Genomic DNA, 27,280 nt, shown 5'->3' with positions numbered 1-27,280 from the left:
CACCGTGCCGTATACATTTTATTTCAATATCAAGCGTTCAATAAAAAAAAGTTTAAAATAACTAAAATATGAAGCTCATTACGGGCTAATTACCACATTTTTGACAGCGCAATGGTCAGTGCTCTCAAACGTGAATGCGACCACAAGAAGCAATGCGGTTCATTATAAGGTACGATTCATTTTAATGGCTCAGAAATGAAAGTGGCATCGCAGTGCTGTGGATGCACTGTGCTTTGGTTTAATCGTTAAGGGGAGCCAGAAGAAGGATCCCATGCTAAATCAAGGCTGGGCAAGGTTAATATTCTAGAAAATGTGATAACACTGCTGGCTTCATCTCAAACCAATTCAATAGCCAGGGCTCTGGTTACCTATTTGAACATAATCACCGTTATACCTTCAGTTGACGAACCCCCTTAACTGGGTGGCTTTATCTTGTTTTACGTTGTTTTTTGCATTTACCAGCCACACACGGCATCTTTTTAAGAGTCAAAAGTCCAAATGAAGATGAGATCTTGGGCTGCTTTAAGAAAACTGTATGAAAATGTAACTTTGTCAATTTAATAGTTCTAATTTATTTTAACATGAAATAATTCCATTTTACAATCAATAATGATCTACAATGTCTACGGTTACCACATGGAGGTCTGAGAATTTCAGCAAAATTTATCTTGACATTCTAATTTTTACTTACAAATTTTTTTTAAATCGTCACATTCAAATGTTGGTTCCCATTGGCCGAACGTTATTATATAATTGGAGGTATTTAAGTGCACCAAGCTGACCAATAAAGGTCGTCTCCTCGAGGAGGGCAGGTGGCGGCATGGATTATGACGGCACTGCAGAAAAATCCATTCTAAGGCACAAAGCAACGCGGAATCTGTCGATGAAAGCAGCACATTCCAAATAAAACAAAATACACCGAGAGTGAGGACTCACTGTCAGCAATTTTAGCATTGGAAGCTTTGGCCAACTTCTTCGTAAAGGGGCATAATAGATGCGGGAGGAAACGGTGGGCCCCTGGAGAAAACCAGCACGTGTAGAAGGGGGATAGTGCTTAACTGTCCGAAAATATGGATCGTGAACCTGCATGCCGTACTTATAGCTTCTTAACCTCCATGGAGCCAGATAGACTTGGGAGTCTGTCTCACAGCACATATCTGTGTTACCCACAAACAGTGGCTACGGAGCCCTCGATGGCAGGCGTGTACCAGCACACCCTGCAAAGGCATGCTGTGCGCGTTCAGATATTTCACAAACAGCGAGTGCCAAATTTGCACCGGTGAGCCAATCAGCAGGAAGCAGGAGATGATGGGTCAGAAGATACAGATATCAATTATTCGATGGCTCCGAAGCCACGCATGCGAGCCACTTTGGCAAGCCTACCATTAAGCAGCCCATGAAACTGTTCGGCACAGGGCAGGGGTCACGTTATTGCGTTGACGATAACCTGCTAAGGCACAGGGTAGGGATTAAGGCTGCGTTGGGTGTGGGTATGAAACGGGGGGGAAATATAATGTTCGCATTCCAGTTGGTAGAATTGCATAGCTTTGGCCTTGCAATGTAAAAAGTACAAATTATTCTCGTGATCTGGCAATGGCATTTTCACTTACAGCTTGGACTACTATATTTAGCTAGTGTGGCACTTACTATACATCACGTTGCGCATACATTTTACACGATTCACGTAATTAGCATGCACATAAAATATGAATTAGGACTAGTTTGTTTTAACGTATGGCTTACTATGTGCCAACATTATTGTTCCTGTAAAATCTGTTCGTACGACATGCATATATATATACATAAAGAAGCGCTTGTGTGCACACACAGACACACACAAGGGATAGTCACACTATTGAGAGGACTGGTCATGCTCATGTAAAGCTTACATAGGCATGTTCTAATCGTATTACAATATCACATGAAGAGGGAGGATGATGAGTGAAATAAATCAAGCACATGCCTGTACCCTTAAAATATCCCGCTCTCAAAACATGCAAACTATACCTTACATATATGCATTTCGTAAACATAACATGTGTGGTTTCATGCCCACAAGCATGGCTTCAGCTATACAATGAAGGCATGCTAATGAGAAATTGCTACAGACAAGGCAAGGGATGCTACTTTGTTAAAAGCCATAATTTATGTTCCGAAGCAATTATGTTGATGTACAGCTCTTTGTCAATCCACTGCTGGATGAGGACCTCCTCACGCCGTGCAAGTCAAGGGGGTTATATGTGACCGTACTTCACCACGCTGGTCAGTGTGGGTTAAAGGCGGAATAGACGTTGGGCAATAGTGCAGTACAACAATGGGTTTTGCTACACTGCCCTATTTTGACAACAGCCCCACTGCAACATCCTACAGCACCTGTTTTATGCATAGTGTTGATCACCCATCCAAGCACATTTTAGGATCAAACCTGCTTAGCTTCTGAGATTTTATGAAAATGCATGCATTCTGTATGAGTGTCATAAGCAATTATCACCTCTCCTTAATTACACATGTTAAAAAATTCAACTAAATATACTGCGCAGACACAATTTAATCGGCACCACTTAGTTGGAAGTCATCAGTTGTTGTCCTACAGAGAGACTGGGCATCACGTAAGAATGTGATGTTCCCACCTATGGGTCGGCGCCAGCAAAGAACACGGGCATCGCCCAGTGCTCAGTTGAACAGAGAGAGTACATGGACTTTGACTCGTACACACACACGCAGGTCTGACACACACGCCGGTCTTACAGCTGCCCAAAGGAATTTGACAATCATAAAACGGTAACCTGAAAACCATTTCGACACAACCCAAAAAAAAAACACAAATATCTATTTTCTTGTAGATATGGAGCCCCCAGGATCTATGCCCTGGGTTGTCCGACATGAATGTAAACCCCGAATATAGATGAATAACCCTCGCTAAGGTCAGGAGGGCACGTTGCCAACATGAAGACAACGACGCCGTCACAGCGATCGTGCCGGACAGTCCAGGACACACGGCCGAGCAGTGTTTATTTAGTCAGCATTTTAGTGTTAGTCCAGTTGCCGACAACTTGCGGGATTTGACTCAAGTCTTCGTCTGTGGATTTTGTTTCCTCATTCTTCTTCTTCCGTACAGCTGATGTAGATGCAGAGCATCTACAATTTCACATTGAGGTGGTCAAGCCGAATAGCCACGTCAGGAGTAGTGTAATCGCTGGGATGTCTCCTTCGTATTTGTGGATCGGGGCACTGCGTCGTTATATGATCCTTATGGCGGTACCTCGGGGTACCAAATAATACAAAATGGCCGAGGCAATTAAATATTTTATTTCTGGGACACTATTTTTTCCAGGGGTGTTACTTAACTCCGCGACTGGGGTACCAATCAATCCGAAATCAGTGCCACACTCCACGATGTCAAAACGCCAAACATCAGCATAACAAAATCTGTTATCGAAAAATTCAACTTTGAATATTGCATCGTGTACAGCTCGTCGAGATGAGTCGATTGCCGCATCGCCGACCATCAACAGATTAAAAGTGACTGCATCACGGACATTGTGCGAGAGCCGGGGTACCACCAGGTTCATATGTTGTACGGTCTGCTCTGGATAATCACAGGCGCACACTGCAGAGTTTTACATTTTTCATTTGTGCGTCAGGTATCCGCATCCGTCATGGGTTTTTTTCATCATTAAAGTAAAACGTTGACTAAATTAAATCCACAGAGTAAGAATTGACTAAAAAGAAAAAATAGTATGTTTACACGCAGCAGCATAGCTGCACTAACAACAAGATCTGTTTATATATATTTTATTATTTTGTTGTTTCTCTTCAACGTGACTTTACCGAAAAAACTAAGAATAAGATCTGCAGCGTTTGTTTTTTGACTTGGGTATTTGAGAAGTGAGCCTACCAGAATTAACGGAATATTGTAAGAAAAACACTTTGAATTTCGATTTAAAGCTTTCGTGACTGCAAGGATTCATCTTCTTTGGTTCTTTCGGTAAAGTCACGTAGAATGAGAATAAAATAATAAAAAAAAATACACAATAAAATTCTCACGACGTTTCTGCCACAACACAAGTGGCCTTCTTCAGGTGAAAGGAACAACCCTGAAAGGAAGAAACGTGTCGGACGACATTGAAGCTCTGTCATCCCGACAGGTTTGTTCCTTTCACCTGAAGAAGGCCGAAACGTCGTGAGAATGTAATTGTGTTATTTTATTTAATTATTTTATTCTCATTCTACGTGACTTTACCGAAAGAACCAAAGAAGAAAAAACACTGACTCATGCCTCCAGCTCCACCTCGCAAGGTCTTATATGGCACGGTTTCTCCACCCAAGATCACCCCACAAAGCTCAAGGGGGGCTCATCCCATCCTCCGCAATCACTCGGCCACGCGGTCAACTTAGGGTCGTGCGACATTCGGAGGGGGCAGACCCCTCTGTTTGAAATACGTCGTCACTTGCCGGGGAACCTCAGCCAGGACGCTCCTGGCCAGTGCCTCCTTGGGTGCCTGAGGAAGCAAACCAGGAAACAAAACAGCAGACCCAGTCGGTCAAAGCAAGCCTCCCCCCCCCTTACTTATTCAGCACTGAGCATCAAAATGCGGGCAACTTTTGCTTGGTTATGTTTATAAAAAAAAAGTATCATGAACAAAGTGTAGCATGAATTGTACTCTGAGAAGTTGCGATGCCTTGGATTTCAATAATTTATCTGTTATTGTATAAAATTTCACATATAGCCTTAACAAATTTTTGGGGCAAGTGCTGTTAGCGAGCACCTATTTAGGCCAGCACGGTACATGAGGGGGTGGGTAGCCAGCACCACACCTGACCGCCTTTGTCTCCCCAGTGGTGATGTTTACACACCACATAAGGTACTAATTTGAGGCCCAGGACCGGTCCTGATAATCGTCACTGGTGTTGGTAGTCGTGAGCAGGAACGGAACTCAGGTCACAGGGTTGGTAGCGCAGAGCGTCAACTGCTGCGCCACTGCTCCTCCATGCAGTGGCATGACTTCTGACTCAGAAGAGCAAGCTTTCCGTTTGATCTCCTCTAATAAACACGTGGCGAAGTGGTCACTCGTCCTTCCCACTCGCGCGAGAGGGGGAGGGGGGTTACAAGGCTCACGTTGCGGAAGTCGCGGAACGGCACAAACTGCACGATGTCGCGGGCGGCCGGCTCGCCCGAGGGCGCCTTGAGGACGCCGCCGTCGCCGTCCAGGAACTCCATGGCGGAGAAGTCGGCGCTGCCCACGCCCACGATGATGAGGGACATGGGCAGCCGGGAGGCCTGCACCACGGCGAGGCGCGTCTCATCCATGTCGCTGATCACGCCGTCCGTCACGATGAGCAGCACAAAGTACTGCTGCCGCGCACACACACACACACGTGCACACGCACCAAGACCCCCCATGTAGCTTTTAATTAATTAGTGCTCTTAGCGAGCAGCTATTTAGGCTGGTGCAGTCTGAGTTACCGAGATAGTATCTCAATGCAATAACCACGAAGACAACACTACCCTATAACAAAACACTTACACACTATATATACGCACACAAACACGGATGCAAAGGTCTCTCATTCAGCCTTACAGGCTGGAGGTACAAGTGGTGTTGGCAGGCGCTTACCAAGGCTGAAAGAGCGCCATGCTTGGCTTCCAATGTATCCCCAGTGCTGACGTTTACACACAGTGTGCCAGGCACTCATTTAAGGCAGAGACAAATGAGGGCAGGACTAGGACTGGTTCAGACATTGCTTGCCACCGAGATTACCCACGACCGTGAATTGAACCCTGGTTACACGAACGTGTGTACGTAAGCACGTGAACGTGCGTGGATGCAGATGAACACGAATAATCACGCGCGCATCTGTGGCTCACCAGCAGAGGAGGACCGCATGGGTGACTTTACCATGAATCGTTTTGAAAACGTAAGCACGCCACACTGCACGGACACTTTACGATTCGGACCACCGCCCGTGAGCCTGGCAGCCGCCGGGTTGCCTCACCGTGGCGGCGGGCTGCTGGAGGGCGGCAGCGGCGAATCGCGCGACGTGGTTGATGATCGGGGAGAAGTTGGTGGGGCCGTAGAGGCGCACCTGGGGCAGGCACACCTTATACATGTCCACAATGCCCTGCACGCCTGCCACACCAGTAATCGCGGTGCAACAGTTGGGGGGGGGGGAGGGGGGGGGGGACACGAGCGCGATGAGACACATGGTCCACCGTTCACGATTACCAAATCTTTTATATTCATCTGCAAATTCAGTCCCACTGCTCACGGGATGCACCCGACGGTTAGTAAGCGCAGAAAGCTGGCGGTGTATCATTGGGAAGTCGGGAAGACTGGAGTTGAGAAAGCTGTTTCAGGGGGCAATGTTTAGTTGAATTAATGACTTTTAGTGCCCACTCAATGCACATTACCGTTGCAGTATGGGTTTGCTGGATTGAAGTTCAGTGGAAATTCATGTGAAACCTGGGAGAGGAAACAAGATCAAGATTTAAGCGAGCACACGGCCAACAGGGGACAGCAGCAATTTTGAACCATCTAACAGTCATTATAATATAAAACTGATACAATTCGATAAAATAAACCGTTCATGAAGCGTAGGAAAAACACGTAACAGCACACGAATGGATTTAGACAAGAGCGAACGATCAAAGAAAATTCACGCGTATCTTCCAAACTCTTTACCTGCCAGTTTGGAGGGATCTGTGCCCCAAACCCAAAGGCAGGGAAGAGCTTATCCCTGTAAAAGAAATACAACCACCAGGCTCAGCCCAACATGCGCAAAGACAGCGAAGCACGCAGCTGAGGCCCTCCCTAGCTCAGTAAATTAAGATAAACAGTCGTGCAAATGCAGTCCCCTCAGTGCGAAGGGTACAGAAAATTGTAGCCTATCGTCTGACAGTCTCTCCTTCTTTTGTACGGCGGATGTAGATAAAGAGCAACAGTTACGATTTCACATTCAGGTGGTCAAGCCGGATAACCACTACGCCCTTCAGAGCAGGACCTACTCTCCCGGCCTCGGCTTTTGTGCTCGCCGCTGGGGGGTCAGGCCTTCTCAAGTGTTGCCCCAAGGATCTGAAATGCCTTGCCGGCGGTGATCCGGCACGCTACAAGCCTCGGTGTGTTTAGGAGGCAGTGCAAGACTCACGATTTTCTCATGGCTTTTATTTGAACATGATTTTATTGTCCTTGCATTTCATTTTAGTGTACAATTTTTTTTATACCCCCTTGAGTGGAGGTGATATTACATTTAAAATAAATACGTTTTTTTTGTGTGTATCGCTGTGATGTCTCCTTCGTATTTGTGGATTGGGAATGACGTCGTTATATGTTGTATGGTTGTGTTTTGGATGACCACAGTCGCAAACTGGGAGAGTTTTTAATTTTACGTTTGTGAAAGGGGCATCTGCCGCGGTTTGTGTGGTGGATGCGGGTTTAGGGTGGACCATGAGCTTCGTGGAAGATCAAATTCAGGGATCTTCTGTGTTGGATCTTTCCAAAGGTGTTTGTTTGAGAGTTCTTTTGAACTCCATTCAGCTCTCCAAGCTTCAACGGGGTTGAATTCGCATGGATCCAAAAGGGATATAGTGGGTAGTACAATCAAGCAAATGCCTTCCAATTCATCCCCCTTTGTTGGTGGATTTAATTGTTTGATTGCAGTATTTATTTAGTCACTTTGGGTGTGCACAGTGCAAACAAATCAAAGACACCAATCCCTAGCTGCCCATGCACCATTGGGACTCCTTGTTGCTGGGTCCCTACAGCCCCCCCCCCCCGTGCCCGTGGGCATGGCCCCCCGTTGGCCCTGGATCACACCACAGCATTGCCCCTTTTAACACAGTACAGTGAGGGAAAAAGTATTTGATCCCCTGCTGATTTTGTACGTTTGCCCACTGAAAAATGATCAGTCTATAATTTTAATGGTAGGTTTATTTGAACAGTGAGAGACAGAATAACAACAACAAAAATCCAGAAAAACACATGTCAAAAATGTTATAAATTGATTTGCATTTTAATGAGGGAAATAAGTATTTGACCCCTCTGCAAAACATGACTTAGTACTTGGTGGCAAAACCCTTGTTGGCAATCACAGAGGTCAGACGTTTCTTGGAGTTGGCCACCAGGTTTGCACACATCTCAGGAGGGATTTTGTCCCACTCCTCTTTGCAGATCTTCTCCAAGTCATTAAGGTTTCGAGGCTGACGTTTGGCAACTCGAACCTTCAGCTCCCTCCACAGATTTTCTATGGGATTAAGGTCTGGCGACTGGCTAGGCCACTCCAGGACCTTAATGTGCTGCTTCTTGAGCCACTCCTTTGTTGCCTTGGCCGTGTGTTGTGGGTCATTGTCATGCTGGAAAACCCATCCACGACCCATTTTCAATGCTCTGGCTGAGGGAAGGAGGCTCTCATCCAAGATTTGACGGTACATGGCCCCGTCCATCGTCCCTTTGATGCGGTGAAGTTGTCCTGTCCCCTTAGCAGAAAAACACCACCAAAGCATAATGTTTCCACCTCCATGTTTGACGGTGGGGATGGTGTTCTTGGGGTCATAGGTTTCGAGGCTGACGTTTGGCAACTCGAACCTTCAGCTCCCTCCACAGATTTTCTATGGGATTAAGGTCTGGAGACTGGCTAGGCCACTCCAGGACCTTAATGTGCTTCTTCTTGAGCTACTCCTTTGTTGCCTTTGCCGTGTGTTTGGGTCATTGTGGGGATGGTGTTCTTGGGGTCATAGGCAGCATTCCTCCTCCTCTAAACACGGTGAGTTGAGTTGATGCCAAAGAGCTCCATTTTGGTCTCATCTGACCACAACACTTTCACCCAGTTGTCCTCTGAATCATTCAGATGTTCATTGGCAAACTTCAGAAGGGTATGTATATGTGCTTTCTTGAGCAGGGGGACGTTGCGGGCGCTGCAGGATTTCAGTCCTTCACGGGGTAGTGTGTTACCAATTGTTTTCTTGGTGACTATGATCCCAGCTGCCTTGAGATCATTGACAAGATCCTCCCGTGTAGTTCTAGGCTGATTCCTCACCGTTCTCATGATCATTGCAACTCCACGAGGTGAGATCTTGCATGGAGCCCCAGGCCGAGGGAGATTGACAGTTCTTTTGTGTTTCTTCCATTTGCGAATAATCGCACCAACTGTTGTCACCTTCTCACCAAGCTGCTTGGCAATGGTCTTGTAGCCCATTCCAGCCTTGTGTAGGTCTACAATCTTATCCCTGACATCCTTGGAGATCTCTTTGGTTTTGGCCATGGTGGAGAGTTTGGAATCTGATTAATTGATTGCTTCTGTGGACAGGTGTCTTTTATACAGGTAACAAGCTGAGATTAGGAACACTCCCTTTAAGAGTGTGCTCCTAATCTCAGCTCGTTACCTGTATAAAAGACACCTGGGAACCAGAAATCTGTCTGATTGAGAGCGGGTAAAATACTTATTTCCCTCATTAAAATGCAAATCAATTTAGAACATTTTTGACATGCGTTTTTCTGGATTTTTTTGTTGTTATTCTGTCTCTCACTGTTCAAATAAACCTACCATTAAAATTATAGACTGATAATTTCTTTGTCAGTGGGCAAACGTACAAATCAGCAGGGGATCAAATACTTTTTTCCCCTCACTGTAGCAGGCTTTCTCGACCAATATTATCCAGGTTTTTTTTGGGTTAGATCGCGTAAATGTGTCTTTAAGCCCACCACCCGACACAGCCAATTAGTAATGTTTGTCACGTAAACAAAACATGCCAATTAGCTACGAATTTAGCACACCGGTGTGTGGGGGAGTAAACCCACACCGTTTACAATGAGCACGACGTTTCGGCAGTAATCGCAACAAGCCTCATCAGGCGATAGCCAGAACTGCCATTGCTCCTCCTTACTCTCCCACGTGTACCTCCCCGCCCTCCCATGTTGCTCGCTTCCCTTTCCACCTTGCTTTACGTCACCTTCTTTCTCGGCTTTGTCCCTCACTGCCATACGGCGTCTTGGGGGTGCCGCTGCTGTATTTAGATGCTGCGTACATTGTGTCGCCATTATCGTTGTGCTTGTTTATTAACCCACGCCTTTCTTAAACAAGGGAATTATGGTGTCATGGGCTTTCACCTAGTTATAAAGGGCAAAGTGACAATGGTGATTAACATTTGCAATGCATGAATGCCAATGCTCATGGACAAAACCAAGCCATTTCCCGCATGCAAAATGATCTGGGTATTTTTGTATTTTTATTTCATCCAGTTAATACCGCAGCGTATGAATTTTAATGAGTTCCACTGCACCTCTAAATTCATTATAATGCAATTTAAAGCTACGGTTGAAACACAACAATATATTTGAAGAGGAACATGTACAGGGAATTTTTGTCTAGCTGCCAAGTTAATTCTGGGTCACATCTATGTGGGGCATCGGTGGAATAGTTCATCCTTGTGCTGTTGGACATTTAATATCTGTGACCCAGCTGACAGCACATCCTCTTCACTGGAGGTGGTGGGATTTTATTCCATTAAATGAACTCAATGCATTATTGAGTGGGAGCAGGGGCCACGGTATGTGCAGAGTGAGGAGATTAATGCGGTGAATGTCACCTAAGGTAAGACAAGATCTTAGAGCTGACCTTGAAATAGAAAAATAAAGAACTGAATAGATGATTCTGGCACGAGCAGAACATATTAATGGACAAAATAGTTATGGTGGTGGTTGCAGGAATTCCGTTAGTGTGGTGCAGATGCCAATGGGTACACTGACAGTCATGAAGATAGCTAGGAACACCTATCATGATGTCTATTCCAATGCAAATGCTGAAACAATGGAAATGTAATGTTGATCTTGCTACTGGTGCTGCTGGAGAATCACGTTTATGTCCCAATACGCAATCGAGCATGGAAGAGCAGTCATCTCTATTTTTGGCTTGAATCAGGGGTGGAAATTACACTTTCCTATGGCCATTGCTGACTTCCCACAATGTGATGTGCATTGTGCTTATATCATCCTGAATAAACTCAATCTTGTCCGAGCCATAACACGCAGAGCAACACTCACCGTTCCCCACAGCTAAATTCAATAACTCACTGTTGCACTGCCATCTTCTGGCCACCACACACCCCAAGCCTGTAACACCTGACGCATTCCTATGCAGTCTTCCGTGTAGGTACTAACCAGCCCTCTATCTACCTATGCTTAGCTTCACAGCTCGTGTGAGATGGGGGCCCCGATTCCTTCACGGGCAAACGCCACCACCACCACCACCACCGCCGACGACGACGACGACGACGTTACTTTAGACGGTGACCGCTCGTATCGAACGCGCCGCCGAGCGCCGCGGGCCCCCCGCCACCACCCCCACCCCCCCCCCCTCCCCCCCCCGTTTCGCGCCGCGTCCGCGAGTGGCCGGGTGCAGCGGCGGCAGCCTCACGAGTCATAGTCCTGGATGACGTCGCCAATCGACCACAGCGCCGTCAGGTACTCGTTCACGCCGCTGGGACTCAGGAAGTGAAGCGAGTCCGGTGACCTCGGGTCGCCGTTTGACCCCGTGAAGTCGATGCCCACCTGGTGCAGCAGCACAAGGGGGGGGGGGGGGGGGGACTTTTCAAGCGACTCATTTGGTGAAATGTACGCGCTGAAGCTTTATCAGCCACTCCCTTTACTACCCGGCTTCGCCCGAGACTTGTATTCTTAAATATTGTTTTATATTTGTATTATTTTATTGTTTCCCTTCTACGTGACTTTACCGAAAGAGCAAAGAATATGAATCCCTGCAGTCACGAAAGCTTTAAATCAAAACTTGTAATCTTGTTTTGGATTAATACACGGCCTACGCGGTGGGTGGGGTGGGGGGGGGGATACGTGACGTCAGCAGGCACACTGCGTGACGCTGCCGCATGCGGGTGACATCACATATGTGACGTCACTGCTCACTTGCCGTGCAAAATATATCCATTATTTTATACGTTTTGCATTGTGTACAGCCTGGAAGCTACCCAAATGCCAAATTTCAAGTTTGTTGCATGTTGGGGAGTATGCTAAACATTTCGAACAGACACACATATTCACAAATTTCCCTTTTACATATATAGATACCTGCTGAACAAGGAGATGAGCTGTTGACAAGTTTGTTCTTCATTATTTTAGATGCAATTGAAGTTCATCAAAACTTCATAGGAGTGAAAATGTTTTGCATACACCAATGCTCTTGAGACAAAAAATGCACAACGCTCACACAAACACAACGCATCTCACCGTGAAATTGATCTGACAGCCACCCATGATGTAATCCAGGAATGAATATTCAACTTCTGTCTGTGGAATTCGGAGAGTACCATGTTAACACCTTTCTGTCAGTATGACCATGGCACATGGCAAAGGCGAAGCTATGGTTATGGATACGGCTATAGGTAGTTTGGACTGGGTTAGCATTAAAGTTATGAAGTAAAGGATAAAGTCTATGATTAGGTTATGGTGAGTAATATAGCTAGGGAAGCGGTTGGTGCTATGGTAAATTTCGATAGTGTTAGATGGTAGCCAAGTTTTTTTTTTCTTAAGTCTAAGGAAAGGTTCAGCTAGAATTTGGTTGGGGTCAGGTTTGTACCAGGTTAGGGGGCAATGAACAGGGCCAAGGTTAATGTTTGAGTAGATTTAGTTTTCACTGGGTTAGAATAAAATCAGATTTCACTGGGTTCGGGTCATGTATCTGGCCAAAGCTACGAATAAACAAAGAGTTGAATTTGTACAGGGCCAGCACTGAGGTCAGTTGGGAGAGGACGTGCACGTACCCGGCACGACTTGACGATGACCAAGCCCGAGCCCTTGTAGTTCTTCTTTTTCTTCTTCTTCTCGGGGTGAATGACGGCAAACTCCACCTGCGTGGTGCAGCCAGGAGGGGGGGGGGGAGGGCGAAGGGGGGGGGGGGCGAGGTCGCGATCAGATCCGTCGCTTTGCGCAACAGCGCAGCCAATGACGTCCAACGGCGCGTCATTAACCCTCTCCGTTCGGGAGCGAGGCGACCTTCTCCCCTCCGAGGATCGACGCGCGTGACGCGGCATGGCCGAAACCCACCTGCCCCTTCTCCGCCTGCTGGAGATTCTTGACGTTGGTCTTGAACTCGCCAATGAGGTCGTGGGAGCCATCGCTGTCGTAGTCGTAACAGACGACCTGCATTGAACGGACAGCATATTGTATCACCGTACGTAGGCAACCGTGATAATCGGAGGTGCTGATTTATAGGTTCTGAATATTGATCGATTTACGTCGACTTAACGTTTGCAATATTTTCAATTCCTGTGATAGCGTTTTTGTTTTTTAGATTTTGTTTAGGTATATTTCATTGTTGTACTTGGTTTTGCTCGTGTCATTTTGGTGACCCAGGTCACAACTTGCAAATGAGACTCATCTGAATAAACAAAACAAAATTGGCAATATGTCACTAACACCAGAGATCCATTTACACATAATAAAAATTTAATAAAAAGTACATTTGGTAATTGCACCATTCTTAGAGTTCAAGGCTATCACAGAGACATTCTGCTTCATGGAAAATTACAGTGTGAATTGCTTTCACAGAAGGATGCGATGTTGCTGTGTGGGTTTTACCAAATTGAGTAATTTATGGGCAATTTTTCAAGTTGGGAAATTTGGACCGTGATGCCAGCACATGTGGCCTATCGAATAGCATCAGGGTGGTTAATAAACCCACAGTGTTAACCAGGACGGCTGCTGGGCTCGAACCACGAAGGTAACCTCTGCAACCCGTGGCAGGCGCGTTACCGCTGAGCCATGTCACAGTGGCACAAAACAAACACCACAGACCTAACAACATTAGGATTGCTTTTCAGTTCTATTATTTTGTTATTAATTAACCTGGGACAGCCTCGCTGAGTTTCAGGATTGTAGGGTCATGCGTTGGAATGAGTTCTTTCTCAAGGAGTGCTTGCGAATGGGAGGAAATTATGGAAACCTGGGGAAAACCCACATACTGGCTACAGATTACAAATGTGAGATACCACTTTGAAAAGCCAGATTAGTTTCACCAACGCTTAAGCCATGCAGTTTCAAAATGTTCGTAACAGTTAATTCTCATTTAAATGCATCAGTTGGAAAGAATATCTGACCCTGGTGGGGTAAAGTGTGGGTGTCTGCATCATCAGCAAAATCCTTCCATTTGCAGCATAATGCAATGGAGAATTTTACTTTTATTGTGTTGGCAATTTCACCACTTCACGATAAGAAGCCTCTTACCAATAACCCTCCCCCTGTCCCCATTCTTTGTCATCGTTTGTAATGTTAAATGACATCGTTTGCATTTGAATGCAGACAGCTGAATGTGGGACAGGAGGAGAAAAGTGGTGCACCAGGGAATGAGCATAATAAGCCTTGACAATAAAGCACTCGTACAGTACAATGTCCGGTCGAGTGGGGCTATTGTAAGGGTGCCCAATTCGCAATTGCAAGGTTTTAAGTTTAAATCCTGGTCTGGGATTTCCGAAGCCTGTCGTCCTTATAGTAATGATAAAATGAGTAACAACACATTGTGGGAAGTCAACATAACGGAAAAATAAGTCAATCTATTTACTGAGGAAGCCTTTATGAGTTTTGGCGAGATGTTAACTACCTCGCCTGGTATACAGGAGGGTTGTGGGTTCGATCCCGACTCTAGACGCCTGCATATTTGGAGTTTGCATGTTCTCACCGTGGTCGTGGGCATTTTTGTCAGGGTCCTCCAGTTTTTTCCCACCACATTTAGAAACGTGCGTTTAGAGTATTTGGCTGCAATACATTTCCACGTGATAAGCCACTTCGTTGAGCTATCATTTGTGGCCAGGTCGCTTCTGAAAAAGAGCTATATAGCTCAGTGGGCTTTTCCTGGTAAAATAAAAAAATGGTTTAGTTTAGTTTAGAGGGCAGTGTAGAAAAAAATATGTGTACCATTCTACGTCTATACTCCCCGTCTTCACTAACCCTCGTGGTAATGTGTAGTCAAATAAAGCCCACAACCCACAGAGCATGGGAATACACTCGTCCAGCAGTGCATCAACAAAAGGCCTGTACAGGCATGATGTGGTCCCAGCAATGCTCTACATTCATTATATGACAGCAAGGTCACGCACCCTGACGTCTCTCTCCAGGTCCCCGTTACAGAGCGCCTGCAGAGGGATGCTGAATGGTCTCCATGTGGGATTCAAGTTGTTCTTGATAACCTGTGAATGACAGCTGACATTCAAGAGGTACCACAGGCAATGGGAAACACTAACATTATGATGCACTGTTGTTACACGAAGACAAATATGAATGATGGCATTACCTTCATGGATAAATGGGCTTTGTTCAATGCAAAGATATTTAAATGAAATTCACTGTCATCTTTGCTAAAGACCTGAATAATCATGCAGCGTTATATGTTATTTTACCTCCAGTTGTTAACTTGACCGTAAGCTTAATTTAACACTTTTGATTAAGAGACGCTCTGGCAAGTAAGACGCACCCAAAACTTGAGCCCGGTGTCAACAAAGTTATGCAAGTCTGGTCATGCACACAAACCTATCGGATCGTAAGATGCGCCGGATTGCAACCCCTTTTACTTAAAAAAAAAACTGTGCATCTTGTAATCCAGAGGATACGGACAGGGAGGTGATTTAAAAATGTGATTTGAGCAGAGAGAACACAAAAATTATACTTTTGTGAGGAATGTCACGGGATGTTTACATTCTTAATTTCAATGGCCAAATTGCAATGAGAACGCTGTAAAAAGGCTCAACGATGAATGTGTCGGTTGCTAAAGTGCCCAGCCACTTAGTCCAGTGTTCTTCACTAATTTTTCAGAGGGGGGCAACTTTCGCCGATAAGACATCATATGAGTGTGAGGACCACCGCTTGCAAGGGGTGTTTCCAGACGATGTGGACCGTCGGTGGGCCGCACGTCAGGGGCCGGACTAAAGGCCACCAAGGGGCAGCCAGTGGCCTGCGGCCCTTGCGATGAAGAACACTGCCTTAGTCTGACGATTCAAATTCAGGGACGGAGGTTTTCCTGATGCACGACGTCGCCCTTACCTCTGTCCGGTGCACCATCTGCCAGGTGCCATCATCCGCCATCTTGAAAAACTCCAGGTATGGGTCAGACTTCCCGAACATATCCTGTATAAACAATGCACGTTCATTTGACACTGATACAACGATGAAGTAAATATGTGTATGTATGTACGTATGCAGTGCACCCCTGTAATATACAATTATAAATGTAGTAAATCATGACAGTGCACTACTATAAATTCAGCACATCACTGCAGTATTAGTCATGATGACATCCGCACACATTAACTATCATGCAACTATTAAGTAGCTCCGCGCCCTTAGGGGATTAATACTACATCAGGGACACTGACAACCTAAAAGTCATCATTATTAAACTTAGGTTGTGACTTCAATTCACCATCATCCAGCACTTAGGATTACACATTTTGGCTTGAGGTTGCTGAAGAAACTTGGAGACATCAGAACCAGCCAAGAGTTTGTCTCATTTAAACAAATATTTCTGGAAAACGATCGCCTGCACAGCCCATTGATTGGGTGAATTATATTGAAGCGACGCACCTTCTTATCCAGGTTACGAGCATCCACCTGAAGAGCGAGGACTCTGTTATCCTTAATCTCATCTGCCACAATCTAAAAAACAATGTAAATAAAGAGATAATTACATATGCCAAACTCACCATTTTTGTAAATGGGAAATCTAGTAATAATGATACAAATGTAGTATGTATGTTGAACTTATTTGCACCGTATGTATCCAACCTTGGTAATAGGTATGTAAGGACGTGAAGATCAATCAATTAATTAATCCATTGAAATCAATTCTTATGCTCGCGATAAATGCATAGAATCGTGCAAGTAACATCTATTATTTACAAATTATTGCAATCACATGCAAATACTACATGTACACTACTGAATCATAATCAGACAGATACGTGAAAATTATAAAAATATTTGTGAATTTAATCATGACATTTAATTGTGACAATGAAACCGCAAGGGTGAATGCTTTTTTATAATTAACAGACCAAGTTATTCTGATTTTTAAAACATTCATACAAAATCCAATGAACAGATATTGCAATCTAAGATGGTTAAACTTGACAATAAATTATGTTAATTCGATGTAACATTGCTATTCTACAAATTAATGCAAGTGTCGGTAACGATAACAAGGAAGAAAGCAGCTCTATGCTCAGTGTTCAAACTAATCATTACAGAAACTCACTGGAGGATGTCATACGAGCAATTGGGGCATCATGTTCATATACAATAGTTTTAAAATACAACAAATCTGTGTTGACGCTGGAATATTAGGTCAAACAATGGTAATGAAGGACCTGTCAGACCCTCCAATGATAGCGCACAAGGAAATTGGTTTTAAGCTGGCCCACAAATCGATGTACGGGATCTCCGCACGTGATCTTGCTTGGTGGTGCGTGGACAACCACTTACTGTGATCTGGCCCTTTCCCGCCGGCTTGCCGTTTTTCAGCAGAAGGGGGCGAGTCATCTTCTTACTCGACACAACCTGCTCAGAGTGTAAAGACAAAGATCCCCCGTATAGCCTTAATATAATGTTGAGGTAAGTGCTGTTAGCGAGAACCTACGAAGGGTGGCACAAGAAGGGGGTGGGTGTCCAGCACAATGCCCGGCTGCCTTTGTATCCCTAGTGATGATGTTTATATATTGCACCAGGTACCTTTTTAAGGCTGAGTCAACCTCGAGAGGGGCAAGATCGGTTCAGACAATAGTTACTGGTTTTTGGCTGTGAGAGGGACTTGAACTCGGCTCGTCAGTTTTGCAGCGATGTTTGTTAACGACTCCACACTTGGGCTGAACGATTAATCGATTTCAAATCTAAATCCCAATTTGAAACAGTGCGATTAGCAAATCGCAAAGGCTGCGATGTTTTGCGATTTGAAAAGTTATATTACTTTCTTATTGGAATTGTTTTATTTTAATTATTATAACTTTATTTATTTAACTTAAAAATTGTTATGTTTGATTATTCTATTTCAATTAAAATATTTAAATACATACATGTTGGAAGCAATTCATATCTTTTAAGCTCTCATCCTTGCATTAGAATATATAGAGCAGTTAATATTTTGATGGTATAGTGTGGTAATGCTCCATCACTTGTTTTAAATCTATTACACAGTGAATATTGAACTGAAGCTTGACTTAAAAAATGTTTATCGCAAAGCAAATCGCAATCGCAATATCTGTCAGAAAATTCACACTTAGATATTTTCCCGAAATCGTTCAGCCCTGCTCCACACTATGGCTCAGAGTGCACACAAAACACCAATAAGAACCCTTGTTCGGTCTTGTAGGCCAAAGTGCAAGAATATATTCCAGGTTGGATGACATACAAGGGGTGGTTGGGTTAGCACCACACTACGCCACCTTTGTCTCTGCAGTGGTAATGGTCACTCATTGCATCACGTATTTTTTTAAGGCTGAACTAACCAATGTAAGTGTAGTGTCAATACTCACGCGATCCTGGGATAGAAATACCCAAGGGTCCCAGGTTACTGTTAAAGATTACGTCACGAACGAAAGCAAAGAGAATGCGGGGCGCGTGAGAGACAAGGAATGCCCAGGAGGGGGGTGGTGCCGTCACCGGATGAGGCGGGGTGATCGGGGTGCTTCCTGGTGGGATTTGAAGTGGAGTGGCCACATACAGTGTCAGCTTGTGCGGAAAATAAAGAGGAGTTGTGTCATCTCAACCTTCGTCTGGTGGACTCATTAAGGATCGGCAAGAGGAGTTCAAATATCGAATGCCAATGACGTGCATGGCTTGGAATTTAACTCAGGTGGCTGAGATTGTAGTGCAAGGTGCTAACTATTTCAGTGCAAGCACACACACAGGTTGGATGACATACAAAAAAAAATCCACTTGTTAGCATGGTAAACTGCTGTTCGTGAGCACCACAACAAACAGATGAATCGAAGGGGTCCAAGGCTTGGAAAATTGGGACACATCTGAATTAGTGTCAGGCAGATGGCCTTTATAACTATTCACCAAATGATTAGCTCATTTCCCCTAAACTTTTTCCAGGGACAGTCACTCTTGTGAACAGATGGGAGAAACATGTTTCGGCTATAAATGCTGTATCTGGCTGGATGGTGATGGGGTTGGAGTGCATGACTTGCAAGTGCAAAGGTCACACGTCATAATCCTAGTTGGGGTCAACTTCTCCAATATTCTCTCCTTCCAAAGTCAATAAAGTTTTGTGGAACATCAATCCTGGCCACCCTAGGAAATAAACTTGTATCTGCCATGAGAATGTGGAATTTCATCAACTTATTTGAATCGGGAAATGCATCACTATGAAAAATGACATGTCAGAATTTTTACAGTATTCATGACTTTTTCATTAAACATCAACAGAGGCACCCACCTGAGCCAAGTTGCACTCAAGTTGACCCAGGAAGTCATCATCGGTGAGGTCATAGGTTTTGTTGTCAATGTCGTAGACACCAAAGCGCAGCTTCTGCACTTGCTCGAAGCAATAGTCTATCTGCAGACGCTTGGAAAATGCAGGCTCCTGGCAGTTCTGAATCTGCTCAGTGCGGTCCACCTGCAAAGACACACACACACAATTTAGTGGAGTCTTTTTTAGAACAGAAAGAGGGAAGTCAACCAGTAATGATAATTCGTTTATCCAGGAAAGCCTACTGATAAATAATAGGATAAATCTGCCGATATTTCCAGGAGATTCCTATTTGGGTTTATTTATTTACACCCCTTTATCCATCCACTACTTAGTCTCCTGACAGTCTGTCAATCAATGGGGTTTTGTGACCATACTTGACTACTCTGGTCAGTGCTGGTTAGTCAGTCATGGAGGGGGGAGGTCGGAGGAAGGGTGCCAGGATGGGTTCAGATATAACTCGCCACTTAAGTCATGGCCAGCAATAAAACTCATGTTGCAGTGCATTCGCCACTTTGCTACCACTCCCCGACTCCTCGTATCAATGTGAGGTTAATTGAAGTTTTTCGTATCCACTGGGGGCAAATAATACACTCATAATATCAGGTAACAGGGCTGCAATATATATGCATATAAAAACATGATGTAAAATTATTAAAATATATGCATGTGTATTTTTCATGAAAATCAACAAGATACTGTTGTTGATTTTAATCTGTCACTCCACATTAAAAATTAAAGTATGACTTACACAATCCATTAGCCCAACGGCTTTCTGGGAGTGTATAATTTAATCATCGCCGATTCAGTACAAACTATGGACCAATTTTAACAGTGTCTCATCAGCAGCGTCCAGCTCACTTCAATCAATGCAGGTGAACCACAAGATCTTCACTTACCATTCCAGAGTTTGGTTGTACTGAATCAATGCTGCTGAAATTATGCATTCCCAGAGGGCTGTTGGATCATGGGTTGTGTAAGAAATACTTTTATTCTATGCGGAGATCACATACGATGGAAGAGAGACAGATACGTGAAGGAAACATGTTGTTTGCTTATTCATTTTTATTTATATTATCCACAACTACGCTAATGGTTATTTTGTAACATGCATTGTTTAATAAACGAGCAAGGCAAATATTGCACTAGCTTCTCATAACGTTGCATACACTGCATGGGGTACCCCTAATCAGTTGTGGGAGCAAGCTGTGCCGCATGCCTAAGTACCAGCTAACAGCTTGTGAATAGCCAATGGACTCACCCATAATTAATGGGGCTTGCAGCTCCCCATTGGCTTTAACTTATTAACAAAACACCGTGATGTTTTCCCATGCAGTATAAATGCAGAACACGATGGGAATCCGACTGATTGGCTTACGCGTTAGTCAATTATTAATCAACATACATACCGTCCAAATAACCACAGGGCTGGTTCTCAATCCGTAAGATACCTAAACCTATTTTGTTCAGATGTATTCCATAGAGTGAAAATGTCATATTTACTGTGGCCACCACAATGTATCATAACGATATATGAGATGTGTAACGATCCTCCTCACTTCTAGATTTAAAGCTTTCGTGACTGCAAGGATCCATACTCTTTGGTTCTATTGGGTAAAGTCACGTAGGTAAAAAATAAAACAACAAAAATCACGCCGCTTGTGTTGTGGCCGAAACGTCGTGATTTTTGTTATTTTATTTTTTACCTACGTGACTTTACCCAATAGAACCAAAGAGTATGGATCCTCCTCACCTCACCTCTCCCAAGCAATTAATGCAATGATTTGATTCTGAAGCAATCAGGAATGTCTGTGCCTCTTTTGTATTTTTCAGTTGTATTGTCTGTCTCATCTGTTCTATCTCGGTTGTCCTGTCTTCATAACATTAGCCTAAAGACAGGCTATATCATCAATTAACTTATTCAGCTCCTGCACACAATTCCGAAAGCATGCATCACAAGCTTAAGGAAAAATATCTATTGAAGCAACATTACAAGCCTACAATTCATAGACAGGAATTAGGCATTAAATGAAGAGAAAATGCGAAACATAACAGCGAAGTGTAAAGAATAATAATACTCATGGGGTGACATGTCCGTGTGTGCGTTGTGCAGGTGGGACATGTAGCTCCAGTGTTATGCAAAGTAATCTGGAATAACTTAAGTCAGTGATTGTGTCAATACTTTTATCTCATTATTAATTTGCGCATGCATGACAGCAGCCCTGGGATAAAACAATGCACAACACGATAAGATGAAAGCAATGCAGAAGGGCAGCCTTGCTTCTCATGTGCTGCAGCTATTGTGCACTGCTGGTACAATGAGGCCACGACATGCCTCATGTTGTTTGTTCTGAGCCAGCTGTGCCAGGATTTGGTTAAAATTAGCCCACTTTTCACACAGGTAACTGAAGAGAACAGACTAAGTGTTCTAACATTAAAACTAACAATGACATATTTAAGAATCAAAGTTAAGAGACAAACAACATAGATACCATTAAAAAATCATCAATGGTGCTCATACTATCCGGGAAACTGTTGCATTGTCCAACCAGGCTATTTAAAACCCCGTGAGCACCAACTGAATGGCGAGAGGAACATTTTTGCAATTTAAAAGCGGTTACTCAAATGCCATCGATCTGGGTGAGTACCGGAAGGTACATTTTCCTTTCAGATGTGAAATTATCAACCAGGGCCTGGGTTCACCATCAAATGTCACAATCCACTTGCCTCGCTCCATGTGCCCCCGGCCTCTATGAGCACCACGCACAGCGGATCCGACTTTGAGCCCACGTCCTTGTCCAGGAGATCCTTGCAGCTTACCGTCAACTCCACCTTGCTCACACATGACGCTGCCATATCTTTGCTCACCAAGCAAACACACACACACACCCGCATCTGCGATTAGCACGGTTGGCTACGTCCGGTACGAAAGAAGTTCAACATACATACACGCATACAGGCAGACGAGTATTACGCTGTATACAATGTTGAACGGAGGACATATTGGTATAAACTATTCTTACAATTATATTCCAACTGAGCTATTAACAAGATGTTGTTCGACGAAGACATTTGCGACCAGAGCTCTAGCAGCTAATATTACACCACCTTGGAAGATGATGTCATGGAACTACTCTGAGGTCACTTCAATTGGCCTATTTAGCCATGCGAGAGACACATCTTTTTTGCTGTGAAATAAACTAAATGTTAATCATAGGTCAATCGTACCAAATCGTTTTTACTCCCAGAACTGGAATAAGTTGAATTCAGTTGGAAACAAAACGCACAAAACTTAATTCAATAAGATGTATTTTTCTCTCACATAATTAGGAATTCGTCTGAGAGCATCAGCACACTAACCTTAAGAATATGGCTTAATCGCTGATTTAAACTTTGGATCTTCGCAGTGCTGCTGGCTCATTGTCCTGAGACTAATAGCTTCATGAGTTAATACCATGGCAGCAAGCGTTTATTAAAGCTGGCAAGGCATTCCATGAGGTGGTCAGGCCAAAGCCATACCTGGTCCATTTAGAGTTTTAGACTGACACACAATTCGTTTACTCTGTTTAGGATGAATGAATGTGGTTTCATCTTGAGTTGAAGCTTTCGTGACTGCAGGAATCCATACTCTTTGGTTCTTTCGGTAAAGTCACGTAGGTAGAAAATAATAAGATCACAACGTTTCGATCGCAACACGAGCAACCGCAGTTCTCCTGCTGTGTTTGCTGTGTTAATTATTTTCTATCTACGTGACTTTACCGAAAGAACCAAAGAGTATGAATATGGTTTCATTCGTAATTTTACCGACGCCTACATTTCTGAGGCTATTATAAGTAACAAACAATAATGAAAACAACCCAAATGTCTATATTTTTTAAACCGTGTGTGTGCATATGCAGTCAGTACAATAAATTGTGTACACACACCATGATGCATATGCAATATGTATACAATACGTAAACATAGTATATACACATACATAGACCTACAGTACTTTAATCCCCTATACAGTACACCCATGTTTAGACACTAATGTGATATATAAATATCTGAACACACAAACGGAAATCAGAAAATAAGAACATTTTGTCTCTTTAGTACTTGGACTTGTAAATAATAATTAACGTGAGTGGGCATTCGCCTGGTCATGATAATCATCAACACTGCAGTACTTTAAAATGTTATTATACATGCGATCATTACTCACAACTGAAGTTAAATTCCTGCCCACGGCTATAACCGTTGGCAAGCGGTCTTGAGACCCTCCCTTCCTCAACCTGTACTGCCTTGCGTGGTGAATCAAAATATTCACTTACAAGGAATCCGGTAAGCTATGAACCTCTTTAACACAGATGTCCAGTGGACAAGCCCCATGACTGACACTGCGTGTAAAGGCCGTCACCCAGCAGCGGATTGATGGGAGGCCTGTCCTGTGCACGTCTCATATCGCACGTGTGACCGTGTGCGTGGAGGAGGCTCGTGAAGGACGCTGCTGCTGCTACTGGGGCAGTTGGAGGCAGTCGCCCCTCCAGCAACAACGGAGGGCAGAGAAGCGACGCTCACAACAACGAGCGGAGTGCCGGGCGGATAAAATTCAGCAAGTTGGCACAGTAGGGGGGTACAGTTGGTGGTGCATCTACCGGTCATCTCAGTCGGCCAACCCATGGCACCTGCTGGGTCTGACCCGAGACCTCCTCCCGTCAGCAGCGAGCCTTCGACACTTCACTTAGTGGCGAATGGCGATTGTGTTGGTATTGGCGTGGCGACACTGATCACGCTTGCGGTGTGACATGGGCTTAGCGGTTACACGGATTCACTGCCTGTTGCAAGAAGAGTTTCACGGTTCAAAAACCAGCAACCACCCATAATTAATAATGCGGTTGTATTAACCGTGAAAAAAAACAACTCGACTCGCTGTCTTTGATTAAAGATCCCGGAACCATACCTGTCAACCCATTATCAGTGTCTACCTTATTACACGCCAATTCTGACCTTATTGGTCACCCCCGTGCCCTTCTAAATCTCAACGTTCATCCTACAAAAGTCCCATCACAAGAGAGAGAGAGACACAATCAAATAGACAATTTGTTTGCGCGTATTAAAACGGCTGTACGCCGTATGGACCTGAAAACTCAATTTCCCTGCACAAGAATACTGGGTAAACCTATGGGTTGACAGGTATACGTAACCATCATTAGCAAATGGCTAAATTGGGATTATACATAGCAATCATCACCCACGACTGCAAGCATAATATAATGTACAGTACGTGACACACACACACCGGGTATTGAGTGACACGCCCAGTCCTCTAATAGTACAGAGTGCCCTGCCCATTTTTTTCTTTCGAATTCCCGCAGGCAAAATGTGGTGTCTCTCTCACTCTGTGTGGGTTTCTCTGTGGTAAGTTTAACTCTGCGAGCAAAAGCTCGGCTGGTTGTATAATAATAATACGCATATGCCATTCGAAACGAAGGTGCATACATATACACATACAGAGCACAAGTACAATGTAGCACATGCACCATGGTGCATGTGGCAAAGTGTGCAGAATGCACAGTACGCGGACCGTAGTATAAACCAGAGCCTTTTATGTATGCAGGAAAGTCTCAATGAGTCTGAAGGCTACATTTTATGATGGGTCATGCATTGGGACGTTTGCACACCTGTCAACCCATACGGTTTACCCGTATTCTTGTACAGGGAAGTCGAGCGAAATAAAGTGTCTGTTTGTTTGTGTGTCCTCCTTTGTGGTGGAACTTTGTAAGATGAACGCTGAGATGTATACGGGGCACGTGGTGACCAATAATATCTGAATAGATCTGTAATCAGGGGTTGACAGCTGTGCGTTTGGCCAAATTACACGCCGCTCGTTGACCATACTTCACCACGCTGGTCAGTGCGGCGTTGGCAATAAAGAGGGTCGGGGGGTAGACGCGGGCGCATACAAGTACAGTACAGTTTTCAGTTTCATTTATTTTGGTATAGCCCTGTGGAGCCATTCGGCTCTTGAATCGGGTGCAACCGCAACAAACAAAAACAAGAAAACATCTTAAAGTGACTACGCGACTGTGCAAACAGAAAATCCAGGGGGAAAAAAAAACATCAAAATATTCCTGAAAAAGGCACCGTACACCACCAACTCTGTGTGCAAAAATCCCAGTGGGATGCAAGTCAAACAACAACAACAAGACAACTTAGATTAAGGCCATCAGTCTAACTCCGTACTACAACAAACCAACACACGGCCAAACCAAAAAACGTCATCACGATTGACCTCTCTGAACCGCTCGTCCGCTTGCCCCCCACCACGTTAGGAGGGGCCCCATCAGAGGCGCGATGCATCCTGCAACAAGACGAAGGTTCCCCTCCGTGTAGCCTGCAACAAGACTTGGTTGGGGGGCTAGCTGCTGTTGGGGGACAAGCTGCTGTTGGGGGACAAGCTGCTGTTGGGGGACAAGCTGCTGTTGGGGGGCTAGCTGCTGTTGGGGGGAGCTGCTGTTTGGGGGACAAGCTGCTGTTGGGGGACAAGCTGCTGTTGGGGGACAAGCTGCTGTTGGGGGGAGCTGCTGTTTGGGGGACAAGCTGCTGTTGGGGGACAAGTTGCTGTTGGGGGACAAGCTGCTGTTGGGGGGAGCTGCTGTTTGGGGGACAAGCTGCTGTTGGGGGGCTAGCTGCTGTTGGGGGGACAAGCTGCTGTTGGGGGACAAGCTGCTGTTGGGGGGCTAGCTGCTGTTGGGGGGAGCTGCTGTTTGGGGGACAAGCGGCTGTTGGGGGACAAGCTGCTGTTGGGGGACAAGCTGCTGTTGGGGGGCAAGCTGCTGTTGGGGGGACAAGCTGCTGTTGGGGGACAAGCTGCTGTTTGGGGGACAAGCTGCTGTTGGGGGGGCAAGCTGCTGTTGGGGGACAAGCTGCTGTTGGGGGGCTAGCTGCTGTTGGGGGGCAGCACCTATGAAGGCTACCGGCACTTTGGCACACCAGGGGGGTGGGTGGCCAGCACCACGCCCGGCCGCCTTTGTCTCCGCCAGCGGCGACGTTTACTACACATCGCACCAGGCGCTCATTTGAGGCCGAGTCGACCTAGGGGAGGAGGCCCAGGACCGGCTCAGACACCCGTCACTGATGGGCGTTTGGTGGCCGTGAGCGAGAATCGAACTCGGGGGCCGCCGGGTTCGTAGCGCGGCGCGCTGAACCGCTCCCCCACACGCACGCTACAAACTTGCAGGCTGTGTGAGTACAACAACAACACCACCACCAACACCACCACAACAGCACTCAGTGGTACAGCCAACGTACAAGAAGCACACGCGGAGAGAGAGACGCTGGGTGGGTCGCACGAGCCTGCCAAAGAGTTCTCTCACCTCCTCTTGCCTCTTTCGCCTCTTCAGAGTCGTCGGCACGGAGACACCCGCAGGGAGGAAGTCGAGGAGGTGGTGAAGGCGGTGATGCTGGAGGAGGTAGAGGAGGAGGTGAAGGCGGTGATGCTGGAGGAGGTAGAGGAGGAGGTGGTGAAGGCGGTGATGACAGAAGAGGTGGTGGAGGAGGTGGTGGAGGAGGTGGAGACAGGAAGGACGCGTTCCGCACGTCCCATTGGTGGAGGCGCCCGCCACGTGACGGCGGACACGCGTGGGAACACGTGCAGCATGGTGTGTGTGCACCGTGTGTATGTATGTATGTGTGGAGGACGCTCGTTCTGAAGGACGCTTCTGCTACTGGGCAGTTGGAGGCAGTCGCCCTCCAACAACAACGGAGGGCGGAGGAGCGACGCTCACAACAACGTGCGGAGCGCCGGGTGGCTAAAGCACAGCAGGTTGGCACG

General features: G+C 45.3%; 1 protein-coding gene across 2 annotated transcripts; it reads right to left on the bottom strand.

Moving 5' to 3' along the window:
* On the bottom strand, positions 1-27,045 carry LOC116945905 (copine-3-like). Of its 2 annotated transcripts, none has more exons than XM_032960573.2 (16): positions 26,823-27,045; positions 22,189-22,319; positions 19,429-19,608; positions 17,475-17,549; positions 16,578-16,649; positions 16,038-16,121; positions 15,098-15,187; positions 13,050-13,145; positions 12,767-12,853; positions 12,234-12,293; positions 11,410-11,543; positions 6,684-6,738; positions 6,413-6,464; positions 5,998-6,131; positions 5,120-5,356; positions 1-4,502 (listed from the first exon to the last, which is right to left on the bottom strand). In XM_032960573.2, the coding sequence occupies exons 2-16, from the start codon at positions 22,315-22,317 to the stop codon at positions 4,395-4,397; spliced, it is 1,593 nt and encodes a 530-aa protein (XP_032816464.2). In that variant the 5' UTR covers positions 22,318-22,319; positions 26,823-27,045; the 3' UTR covers positions 1-4,394. The 2 variants fall into 2 exon arrangements, with proteins under 2 accessions (XP_032816464.2, XP_032816465.2); XM_032960574.2 differs by having other exon boundaries at positions 5,120-5,353.
* Between the last annotated feature and the right edge of the window lie 235 nt (positions 27,046-27,280).

Source organism: Petromyzon marinus, chromosome 25, assembly GCF_048934315.1.
Source record: "Petromyzon marinus isolate PM22_M1 ecotype Great Lakes invasive population chromosome 25, UKy_Petmar_22M1.pri1.0, whole genome shotgun sequence".
In the NCBI taxonomy this organism is placed as follows: Eukaryota; Metazoa; Chordata; class Hyperoartia; order Petromyzontiformes; family Petromyzontidae; genus Petromyzon; species Petromyzon marinus.
The sequence above is the reverse complement of the archived record's forward strand: the minus strand, read 5'-3'. Positions and strand labels throughout refer to the sequence as shown.

Excerpts from the sequence above, each read along its gene's own strand:
- LOC116945905 (XM_032960573.2), bottom strand. The coding sequence starts at position 22,317 with ATGGCAGCGTCATGTGTGAGCAAGGTGGAGTTGACGGTAAGCTGCAAG. Across the intron at positions 16,650-17,474 it reads CGGGAAAGGGCCAGATCACA|ATTGTGGCAGATGAGATTAA; the intron begins GTAAGTGGTTGT and ends ATTGTTTTTTAG. Across the intron at positions 12,854-13,049 it reads AGCAGGCGGAGAAGGGGCAG|GTGGAGTTTGCCGTCATTCA; the intron begins GTGGGTTTCGGC and ends TGCACCACGCAG.